The sequence below is a fragment of the Scardinius erythrophthalmus genome (assembly GCF_964197995.2).
Source record: "Scardinius erythrophthalmus genome assembly, chromosome: 14".
Lineage (NCBI taxonomy): Eukaryota > Metazoa > Chordata > Actinopteri > Cypriniformes > Leuciscidae > Scardinius > Scardinius erythrophthalmus.
The window spans coordinates 29166381-29179146 of record NC_138234.1 but is presented as its reverse complement, the minus strand read 5'-3'; the positions used below and the strand labels follow the sequence as shown (position 1 = coordinate 29179146).

Below are 12766 nucleotides of genomic sequence, written 5' to 3'. Positions count from 1 at the left end.
TCTGCACCCAGGAGGACACGCACAGAACGGCATCTTTTGAAAAAAGGTGATCTGCTGTGCAGCTCTTTTAGAAGAATTCACTCTTTTATTAAGGAAAGTGCCTCTTTCAGAACGGCGCTGATGGGAACTCCCTGCACTTATCTCTGCAAACGCTGAGAGAGACCGCTGATGTTTGCTCTGGTTCCACATGCTAATTTCATTGACCTTTTCTGAATACATCAGAAGTGATTGGGGCTCCCAAGAGTGACCCCTAGTATCTGTATTTCAACACAACGTCAGAAAGGGAACTATCAGTATACCTACAAGTTCACTTATGCACTAAAAAGAGTGGGCCAATTTTGTCCTAAGTAGTATTGAAATAGTACACTCAGGTATACTACAAGTATATTGATATTATTATACTTATACATAAAGTAAAAATATACTTGAACTTTACTTATGTATACTGAATTTATTATTATTTATTTTTTTTGTAAGGGTTTGGAATGTTAGAATGCTCCTAACAGTCATGTTTCTCTTCATTTCTTCAGGGCAAAGTGATACTTTTTTACCTGACAGAATAAAACTGGATACGACACAGGCTGAGATTTCCAAAGATAACATTGACCTTCAAATGAAATTGACTTTCAGTGAAGGTCTACTTTCCCCCTTGTTTTATTTTGTGATTATTCCACATGAAATTATCGGTTGAAAATGATATTTTAACTATAGTAACTTTGTCACTTTTTCTGTAGATTTTGATAAAGATGTTGGGTTTGTCCTCTATGATAGTGATCAGTTCTTTCAGTCAAAAAGCTTTCAACTGTCTCTGGATACCAAGAGAAGAGTAATATCTGCTAACCTTCAAGAAAATCTTGAACTTGTCAACATTGAGTTTGCATTCACACCATCGGTGAGTCCAACATCACACTTCCCTCTGGGCCGCTTTTGTGGTTTGTGGCTTGCTGTAGCTTATTAATAATGAAACTCTTAAAAAAATAAAGGTTCCAAAAGGGGGTTTTGGTTCCCTTAAAGAACCTTTCAGTATATAGTTCTAAACCATTTTTTTCTTAGTGTGATATTGACAGAGGGCGGCACAGGTATGGTGTTCATGAATTAATACATTGTTGAACTTTCAGGTCGATTCCACACTATCCCTCAACGACTTTGCATGTGTGTTTTGGAGTTACACTAAAAATGACTGGAGTACAGAAGGCTGCTCCAAAACAAATAACACTTGGGGTCATGCAGTATGCAGCTGTCAACAGAAAAAAATAAAAAATGCAAACTTTGCCATTCTGATGGTAAGATATTTTGTAGCAATTGTAAATTTCATTGATATTTGACTTAAATGGGTCAGTACACTCTAAAAAATAAAGGTGGTTTTCAGAGCAATGCCATAGAAGATACATTTTTGCTTCACCAAACAACCTTTAACTGAACAATTCTTAAAAGAACCATTTTTTGTTAGTGTAAAGAACATTTTTAATAATCAGAAGAACCGTTCTCCACTATAAACCTTTTGTGCAATGGAAATGTTCCATGGAATGCAAATGAACCAAAAATGCCAATAAATAACTTTTATTTTTAAGAGTGTAAAGTCTATGATGCTGTGAATTAAAGTCTATTGGAACTATAATTTTAGTGTAATTTTCTGCAGACATTTGATATCAACTATCAGTATTCTGAAGCCTTGCATTGGATCAGTCTCATTGGCTGCGCTCTGTCTGTACTGGGTCTGTCTGTCACAGCTGGGTACCAAATCAAAACCAGGTAAAGGCTTATAGTTTACACTGTTAAGCATAGCCACAGCTATTTGAGTGGTGAAACTTTTTATAGCTTATATTCATGCACTTTGCCACAGGAAGTCAAGAGGAGGCAGTCCTACTCTGCTAGTTGTGAACATTTGCATGAGCATGACGGTTTTCTACCTTCTCTTCATCTTCGGCATAAACAACCCTGTCCAACATCGGAATGTGGCAAAGTTGTCTGGTCAGAACATAGTACCTGAGTCAGACCATCACAAGTACCCAGATGAGGGTCCCTGTACAGCATTTACAGCTCTGCTTCAGTACTTCCTGTTGGCCACGTTCACTTGGAACACTCTGTACGGCATTAATGTGTTCCTCCTCTTCAAAAACGTGTCTGGAACACCCCAATGGTTTCCAAAGGTCTCCTTGGCTATCGGATGGGGTAGGGGACATTGAACAAAACACTAATGTATTGTGTAGTTTGTGACTAACATCTTGGTTTTCAGTAGGGATGGGCATTTTTAAAAAATATTGCATTCGAATATTCGGGCTCATAAAATTCGAATATTCGAATATTCGTTTATTTAAATGACGTTTAACGAAAAAGACGTTTAACTTTATTTTTTAAGTTTTTTTTTTTTTTGTCACCATTTATGAAGAAACTTACAATTAGGCAATATACACAACAAGCTTACAATATGTAAAAGTTTTCTTTTAAATGAAAACATTAAACAGTAAGAAAATGTGTAAACCAAAAAATATAAAGAACAAAAGGATATAAGCTCAAGCAGCGCGAACGGAAAAAAACGCCTAATAAAGCAGAGAAGCAGATTGCGCCAGTTATCGTAGTTACAGAACGTACACACAGGCCCGGATTAAGAGGACTTTGGGCCCTGGGGCTATAGCAACACCAAGGGCCCCCTTTCATCTGATTGCCACGCCACAGTCTTCTACTGCAATAAATTTGTTTTATTGTTTTTAATCAATGTATTTAATTAATGTTTTTCTTTATCATTATTTATTATTATTATTTTTGCACACTAAATAGTCCAGGCTATTTAACACATTAACCCTCTACTGCACATATTTTGATGGAACATCATGATAAAAATTACTCCACATAATTTCTTGGTTCATTTTGGGAACATTTTATTGATAAAACATTTTTACCCCCTCCCCTTCCATAAGTGCATTTATGGCTATTTCTCTCATTTTATCTAAAGGGACAAAGTAAGCATTAATAAAACATTTGCTTTCTAAAGCCCTAGATGGTAATTGTTTCTCATGTGGATATCTGTAAAAAAAATATTAATACATTTACACTGCATTTACAATTACATAAATGCTATGATTGTTATTTTATTTAATATTTAAATATAAAAATATTTTATTTTTTATTTCTAATTAAAGGGTACATTAAGTATGAAACTAAAACTACCAGTAGGTGGCGGCAAGTCACTGTCTTAATAAGCGAGTCATTCATTCAACCGATTTATTCAAACAGCTGTTTGATTCAACGACGAAGCAAACGAGGAGTCAATGTATCATTAAATGAACCCATTCGTTCAAAACGCAAATTATTCAGTAACGAATCACCCCTATCAGTTTCAGAGATTGTTTCTGCTGTGGTTTCATTTTGTAATTTCCATCGGCGAAATGACGATAAACTAAAACGTAACTCTCAATGTTAACTTATTGGTCAACTCATTGTTGCATAACATATATCACATTAGCAATTGTGCTGATATTTGGAGAAAACTGTGCTTTTACTTGTGTGATATATTTATTTTATATTATGTAATATTACAATAAGACAAAAACTCATCGGGGCAAAAAATGCCCATGTGTAACCTTGGATATATTGGACCTTGATGTTCGTAATTCGGCAGGGATTTTTACGCAGGTGGGTGGAGGGAGAAAAAAACACTGACATTCCGATTCAGACTGCAATAAAATCACCTATAGCCCGTATTGAAAATACCTTACGTCTCCACGTGAAACATCCAAATAGTGCTTAACTCATTAACTTACTTCAGCTGCAATTGCTTCCCTTCTTCGACATCTAAAACACGCGGATCGGTGACGAGGCAGGAGGGTGAAGCTGTGGGCTGCTGCCGCTGCACTCGGGGTCTTCCACGGGCACGGATGAAAGTGAACCCAAGTAGTTAGTTTAGGAATTTTTGCATCCCTTTTCTGCCTTTCGACTTTGTTTTTCCTTTTTTGTTCACCACTATCACTTTTTTTTTCATCATTTTTGAACTCCTGCGAGCGATTTATTCCCATGTTCTATATGAAAACACAACGAAAAGAGGTGTTTCCCAACGTCATAGCGCAAATTGTAGAGTTAATTTGATTGGCCGGTGAATTATATCAGTCAGGCACATTTTCCAATAACTTCTTGTTATTTTATTATAAACAAATCAACAACCTATGACTTGACAATCTCATTTCCTCCAGCCAATCACGGGCCCCCTAATTCCGTGGGCCCTGGGGCTTCAGCCCCACCTAGCCCTTATGTTAATCCGGCCCTCCGTACACATACACTCGAGTCAGCATATGATTATCGTGTTTATATTGTTTCACGTTTATGTTGAAACATTGTTTTTTTTTGGAGAAAAACAATAATATCCACATGCAGGCGCGCCAGCAATTTATGCTCGAGTAAGAAAACGCGCTGCGCTGACAGACGTTTTAGAGAAACAAAGATAACGGTTTTCTAGTTCTAACAGCACTTTGCGTTTTCTGTTCTTAAACCTCTCTCTCAACGAAACTTAAAGGAAGGAAATATCTCAAAATCATTTTGCTATTAGATAAGTTATCATCTCGGATCACTCGCACTACAGCTGCGCTTACCTGCAGTCGTGATACAGTGATGGACAGCTGTCTTTCCTCAGTCGACTGCAGTTTGGATTTCATGTGATTTCTCATTGTGGTGAAGATATTATAACTCCAGATTTATTAATTCATTTGATCAAAAGTAATTCCATTTTGTAAAATCATTTAGTAACCTCATTTTCGACTAGTAATTCCAAACTTCGCGAGGCAGACGACGACATTATGATCAAATACAAACAACTTGTCAAACACGCGCCACAGTGCCACCCAGTGCATTTAATTATAACTGCGAGTTAGTGCTTGGGGATTTATCAGGGATTCACTGCATTTACTACCCGCAAAGTATTACGGCTTCATAAATTCGATAAAATTCGAATAGTATTTTATTTTTCGAATAATAATTACAGATCGAATATTCGAAAATTCGAATATTCGTGCACATCCCTAGTTTTCAGTACAGGTTAAAATGATATATGCGTAAATGTATCAACTGGTATAAATATTTACATTTTTAGTGTGGTTATGCTAGTGTTACCTGTGCCACTTTTCTGCTGCTGAATCATTAGCACCACTGCAAAATAAATCCTTTTTTTTTTTTTTCATTGCTTTCTGTTGAGTTTTCCTCACAAACTTTAATGAATAATTTCTCATCATTTACTCAAACTGATGTTGTTCCAATGCCGTATGCCCTTCATTCTTTTTGTGTCCACAAAAGGAGAATTAAAAACAAAATGTCCTGCTCATACTCATCCATTCAATGGCAGTGAATAGCAACCAGCATCAAGCTTTTTAAAAAATATGCCAAAGCATCACAGAATGATCTCATGCGACTCATGCCATATATTCCAAGTGTTCTGGGAGTATACTATAGGGTTTGAAAAAAAAACAACAAAAACAGAAACTTGCAGAAAAATCCTGACTTTAGCCGTTGGTCTTCTGTGCACTACTGGGCGACGTGCGAGTTTGAGACTTCCCCGAGATATTTAACTTGGTTAAAATAGCACACAGATACTTTTTTTCGGGGAATTTCTACACTGTAAAAAAAAAATCCCGTAAAAAAACGGTAAATCTCTGGCAGCAAAGTTTCTAGACGGGTTCTGTTAAATTACAGCAAATTACCATTTCACAAAATTACAGGCAAAAACCGTAAAAATACAGAATTGACTTTACGGTCAAAATTAATTAAGTTACAGTACATTACTGTAAATAATGGCTTATTAAACCGTGGAAAACAGATAAATTATGGCAAATTACATAAAAAGAACATTTAACTTTAAGGTTAAACTGTAAATTTAGGGTTTTATAAAGTTATTTTATAATAATGCTCTGTCTATCTACAGTAATTATCTTTTAATATATAGTTTTTCTGTGTAAAATAACTATGAAGTTAAGTATAAAAATGTAATAAGTCCATAAATTCAAATACAAAGTTTGTATATTTACAGTTTTTATTTTTTTGCAGATCCAGTTTCACAACTTTGACCAATCTCTAATTAAGCACTTAATAATAGCAAATGGACAGTCAATTTCTGTTAAATTAACTAAACGTACAAGTACTGAATACCTGCACATTTACAGTATTACTCATTAAACAAACACTGAACATCAATATACGTGAATGATAGGAAATACAGGTTTAGTATATCATTTAGAACATGTAAAAATATCCACATTAAAAGACTTTATATTTATATTAAGAGAACAATAGAAGCAACAAGTGCAGTGACAAGTCCCAGTTAGTGTAGCACAGTGCACAATTTATTTTTTTTTTTTATAAAACAAAGATTTAGTATTATTGGGTCAAGTGTTTATGAAAAGATGGATCTTTAGCAGTTTCTTGAAAATGTGTTGAGTTGGGCAGGTCATCCCACCAGCAGGGAACAGTCCAGGGAAAGGTCAGTGAAAGTGATTTTGTGTCTCTTTGGGATGATGGCACCACAAGGCGCCGTTCACTTGCAGAACACAAGCTTCTGGAGACACATAGATCTGAAGCAGTGAGTTTAGGTCTTGCTGCAGCATCTGGATCAGTTGCAGAGGTTTGACTGATGCTGGAAGAGCTGCCAGGAGAGCATTACAATAGTCCAGTCTGGATAGAACAAGAGCTTAGACAAGGAGTTGTGTGGCTCCGATAGGAAGGGCCGGATCTTTCTGGTGTTGTATAAGGCAAATCAGCAGGATCACACAGCAAGGATGGTTTGGCTGAAACCATAAGCAGTTCTGTCTTGGCAAGGTTGAGTTGAAGGTGAAGGTCATTCATCCAGCAAGAATTTTCCATCAGGTAGGCTGAGATGCGAGCAGCAACCGTCAGATCCTCTGGCTGGAATGAAAGGTAGAGATATATGTCATTAAGTGATAGGAAAAGTCATGTTTCTAAATGACAGAGCCTAGTTACACTACAAAAAAAAAATAAAAAAAAATAATAATAAATAAATAGATGGGTGGAATCTAACACAATCGTGGTCTTACTGTAGTAAAACCAAACCTTGTGCAGCTCCAGTGGCCTCACAAGGATCAAATGAATATTCACATGGGAAAATACAGTATAAAACAAATTAAATGTTCTGCCACTTTTAGTGCAATCATATGGAATCAGATGACTCAGCCATAACAATATTTTAAATTACTTATTCCCATACCTTGTTTGCCATGATCATTCTGCTTTCCACTTGACCTGACATCACAAAAAAAAAAAAAAAAAAAAAAAAAAAAAAAAAAACTTTAACAACTCAGTATTACATTTACACATGTCAGAATATGTTCCACTGGGACAATGCAAATCCTCAACTGACTATGATCTGGAAGCTGAGCAGGAAAGGCTAATAGTGAAGGTTTGAGCTGAGACACCTAGGGGTGTAAGTTAACTTTCTGTTCATCTGGATCAATGCAATTTTCATAACCAATGATCAAAAGTATCCTATGAAAAAGGCTACTATGATGAACCCAGTTCATCCAAAATGTAGATAAGTTCATTTCTTCATCAGAACACAAACATTCTATCAACTTTTATTTTATAAGCCTAATATATGCACATATGCATTCTATAGCTAACGTTAACTTGCGTGTTGGCAAGCAGATGCAGCCAGAATATGCAATTTATCATGTTGTGTTCATATTCTAGTCTCATGTGCTTTCCTGTATCATCAAGTACAGTATTTACTGAATTCGTTTTCTTAACAGTCTTGATAGCCACGTTAACCCTTACGAAAATCAACTATGGTTTAACCACAAAGAAACAAAAAAACATGGTAGGCCTATTTGTAGTATAACTGTGGTTATTAAAAATAGTAATAAAAATCCGCCAAAAACGTGGTTACTATAATTTTACTATAATTAAAACCAAGGATATTTTTTAAGAGAAGAGTTTTCAGCTTCCAGGCAGTGTTTCAAAATGTCCCGCCATTTAAGAGATTGATTTACTGACAGATAGTATCGCGTATTAACGAAGATTTTATATACAATTAAACGGACTTTGATATGTATAAGTTAACAAGTCTACGAAAGCTCGTGTTAGGTCTTTTGAGATGTGGGTTCAACTGATCTTTCTTAAAACAGATGGAAAATGTAAAGACGCATGCTACATTTTCAGTGTTTTGCCCTCCAGCTCTCGCCAGTTAACTGAACATCATTTAAGAATGCTAACGTTAGCTTGAAAACTGTAAACTTAACACAAATGTAATAAAAATATCGTTCACATGTAACTTAGTATAATGAGACTCTTACCTCAGCCGGTGATCGGTTGGCATGATGTCCGCTCGCTGTGACGAACAAGGCTCACTGAAAACGGCGTTATTTCCGAAGAATCCAAACGGACTGACTGAAAACAGCTCCTGCTCACGGCTGCTCTTGAGGAATACGATTGCTTTGAACCACTGTTGATCTCACAATCCACTTCACGAGAATAGACTGAATTCAAATCTCCCGCTTGCCCAAACTCGACTGATCAGCTAACGTTAACCGTTGTGGGCGGGAGTAAACAGCGGAAATGAATTTGAACCTGCGTCATCGCGCGCGCGCACTCAAACACACACACACACACACACACACACACACACACACACACACACACACACACACACACACACACACACACACACACACACACACACACACACAAAGCCCTGAATAGAGCATCACAGTCCCACCCACAGCCCGAGAGCGCTTTGGTGCCGGAAGTAAATTTCCCATTCATTTCTCCCATAGACGTTTTGGAAAATCCGTATTTAAAGAGTTTTAGAGCATGTCTGAGGATAACCAGCTACGGCTGAACTCATATGCATACAACATATCGTTTCGAGTTAAAAAACGACGAGAAAATCCAAAAAAAGTCAAAGGTACAAGACTGTGTACATATTTTCATTTCCGAGCGAAGGAACTACTCATCCCATAAACCACCGCGCCTCACTGAAGTCAACTGAAGCCACAACCGCGAAAGAGCCTTTTTAAATCTGACGACAGCCACGCGAACTTTTTCTCTTGTTTATAGCAGTTCTTTCAGTAGTAATCGTGTAAATAATAGTGTTTTATAGGTATTGTGTATTGAATTTTATATTTATCATCGTGTATTTTATCGTGTAACAAAAAAGAAAGAAAGAAAATTACAATTATTTTGTGAAAAGACATGTTTAATGAGATGGTTTAGCGTGTGTGTTCAGTGTGTAGTTTGTGTGTTTATTTCAAGTTAAGCCCTTTATGACACAGGGACACTCTGCTACACACTGATGATGGCTTAGGTCGAAACGCGTCTGTGTTGACATGGTTACAATAAATTCATGAAATTATACCTTGAGAGTGCGGTTTTCGTCTTTATTTTTGATAACTTTTTTTATTACTCGCACCCATAAATGATTTGGGAGTTGAGCGCGCCTGTTCTCAATATTACAGGACACTCTGCTGACAGGACAGGTTGAAGATGTTTTTGTTCAAAGGTTCCAACTTTACAATTATTTGTAATGTCTAGCATGTTGTGTTGTGTGTGGACGTGTTTATGAAACTGCCGGTAGCCGGGTCACCAACAGCCTGCAAGGTTTAATAGTTTTGGCGGTCCGCGGCGTTCTGCTCATCAGTTTCAACGGCCCACGGGCAGGTTGCAGACAAATGCATCAACAATTTCCCACTTGTGGTCCATGCTCATTTTATTCATGAAGTTATAGTTCATCCTTAATTGTAATAACATTTAATGTATTTTCTTAATCACAACAAGTGAAAATTAAACATTGATGGTCAGCAAACCAGAAAGTGCATCATATTCAGTTTATTAACTTGCCATGAATAAATTATTACACAAATGTTCAGTAAATGCATGAAGAGGTATGCCTAAGCTAAATATTGTTTTGACAGTGGCATCATAAAATGCTTGATATGACTCATACCATATGGAGGCTACAGTAGCCTAGCTAAAGTGAACGATAATGCTAACTAACGTTGCCATCTCCCTTGCCAAACTCACCACAACTTTGTAGGTCTTGTCCCTCATGCTGGCCCTTACAAAACCCACAAGCTGACCCTCGGACACGCTACACTCAACTACATGACCCGATTTGAAGTGGTTTTCACCCCTTTTAACACTTTTGTTTTCCTCCTTGAAAAAAGCCATCATGGCAGCCAAGGAGATCATGATTGCACTGATAAGTCTACCGTGCAAAAAACGCAACAAACACAGTTTTTTTTTAAAATGATCTTCAGTCTTCACGGACTTTCGCGGGGTTTAACCAGACAGTTACACAAGCTCCACCAATCAGATGCATCACTGTGGGATTGTTCAGAATTGTGGGTAATGAAGTACTTCTCCAAGACATCGCGAATAAAAGGCATTTATCCCAAAACAAGGTTAGTGCCCCATGAACTTTTGGCGGTTATATGAGCATATATAATCGCTTAGTACAGCCGTAGCTGGTTTTAAGTCTACCATGTATGGTTACATTTTTATGGCTTATATCCCAACTGTCAATGGAGAAATTGTATTGAATTTTTACTTCCGGAACCGGCTGTGGGCGGGACTGTGATGCTCTATGTGAAGCAACGGAGATTTGGAAAAATATTCATAAAATATACATGAAATTATGGGAGAATAAGACAATGAAATAATGATCGAAATGAGTATAAAATAAAATGTGAAATAAAAAATAATTCAGGCCTACTGTAGTCTATGTAGGGTACTGTATGTACAAATCACAGTCTATGGTACAAATACTTTTATTTAACCTTAAAAAAACTCACTTTAGCCCCCACATGCTTAATAATCTGTAAGGAAAACATATTGAATAGATGCTGATTTCCGCAGTTATACCTTCTTTTCTTTGTTTTCTAATTTCACAGAAAAAATCTGTAAAATATTACTTAATAATTTCTGTAAAATTACACATAACTCTGTAAAAATACAGACAAGTTCCTTTTAAAAAACGTAAAATTGCTGTAAAACCAAAATACAAGCAATTACCTGTAAATTTAACAATGGACCTTTAAATTACAGCAAATGCCTTTTATTTTACAGATATTTGCTGTATAATGAAACGGTAAAATTCTGTAAAAAATACAGACAATTACCTGTAAAATTACACTTTTTTTTTACAGTGTAGGCATTTCATGTTGCATTTTTGTTAATCTTGATTTCTCACAACTTGTGTGCTTTTTCTGGGCAAGATGGAGTGAACTGCGGCACTAATAGAATGCACACATTGCGCAGCCGTGCAGAGAAGACTAACTGCCAAGGTCAGGATTTTCATAAGAAAAATACATAAAACTTTTGTTTGGCTTGTTTTTTTATATACCCCCAGTACACATGGAATATAAGAAACGTGTTGCATGGGATCATTTTGTGATACTTTTGGATATTTTTTAAAAGCTACATGTTGTCCGCTATTCACTGCCATTATATGGATGAGTGCAAGTGGCATTTAAAAAAAAAGAAAAACTTCTCCCCTTATGATCAGAAGAAGAAAGAAGGGCATGTGGCATTATCACAACACCAGGGTGAATAAATAAAGACTTTTTTGTCATTTTAGGGTGAACTATCCCTTTAAGGTTTGTTGAACGTTAATCATCTAAAGTACTGTATGATTGTGTGGAATTGACCCTCTCACAGTGACTTTTTCTTACCAGCATAAAGAAGCGATAACGGTGAGGGAAGTACCTCAGTTATTATTAAAGGAGTTGTTCACTTTAAAATGAAAGTTACCCCATGATTTACTCACCCTCATGCCATCCTAGGTGTATATGATTTTCTTCTTTCAGAATACAATCGGAGTTATATTAATAAACACCCTGACACTTCCGAGCTTTATAATGGCAGTGGATTGCAACCATCAGTTTGAAGCTCAAAAGAAGCTTCCAGCCAAAAGAACATACGGATTCGAATTGAGTCTAAAGGGCAACTTATGGGAGTTGTGCGACATATTGCTGATATTTACGCTACGCCATGCTACTTCTGTCGTCGTAAGTTGCGCTTTAGACGCAATTAGACTGTGTTTGGCTGGAAGCTAGAATTTTAATTTGTAACGTGTTAAATATGAATATTTTTCTTACACTAAGTCATCGTTTTTCTTCAGAAGGCCTTTATGAACCCCCCGGAGTCGTGTAGTAGAGCACTTTTATAATGGATGGATGCACTTTTTAGCGCAATTTTCCACCGGACAAAATTGCGATTGTTAACTCATGATTTCTGTTCTGTCTGTGCGCACCAATCTTGCACTTCTATCTACTCCTCAACCAGACCACCTAGAGACTTCGGGTTTTCTGCATTATGTTAAGGAAGGTCTAATCTCGGGAACGCACAAAAAAAATCCAGGAAAAGATTTACTATCTCTTAGTGTTGTGATCCCATGATGTGAGAAAATTGCGCTAAAACACTCACTGAGTTTTTATTACTTGTTTGAGCTTGGTTCAACGCATGGTTGCAATCCACTGCCATTATAAAGCTCAGAAGCGTCAGGGTTTTTATTAACTCAAATGTATTCGTCTGAAAGAAGAAAGTAAGATACACCTAGGATGGATTGAGGGTGAGTAAATCATGGGGTAATTTTCCTTTTAAAGTGAACTACTCCTTTAAGCATTATCTAGAGTAACCATGCGTTTCAAGCATGTCGAGTATAAACATAGGCCAATATATAATCGCCAAAAGGTTTTCAGTATGTTTTTGAAGATTACAAAGTATTTATAAGTCTTCAGAAATCACTCATACCTGTATTTACATCCTGTTTTCGGTC

The 12766-nt window shown here is 36.6% G+C and overlaps 1 protein-coding gene across 1 annotated transcript in view; it reads left to right on the top strand.

Annotated features, from left to right (window-relative positions):
* Positions 1 to 12766, top strand: part of LOC308702209 (adhesion G-protein coupled receptor G7-like) — a gene marked incomplete at both ends in the record, with an annotated part of 37296 nt that overhangs the window by 11871 nt on the left and 12659 nt on the right. The window contains 5 exons of the mRNA XM_081384874.1: positions 531 to 635; positions 735 to 892; positions 1119 to 1283; positions 1640 to 1752; positions 1844 to 2172. Of these exons, the coding sequence (XP_081241000.1) occupies positions 531 to 635; positions 735 to 892; positions 1119 to 1283; positions 1640 to 1752; positions 1844 to 2172 (870 nt within the window). The remainder of the gene's footprint in view (positions 1 to 530; positions 636 to 734; positions 893 to 1118; positions 1284 to 1639; positions 1753 to 1843; positions 2173 to 12766) is intronic.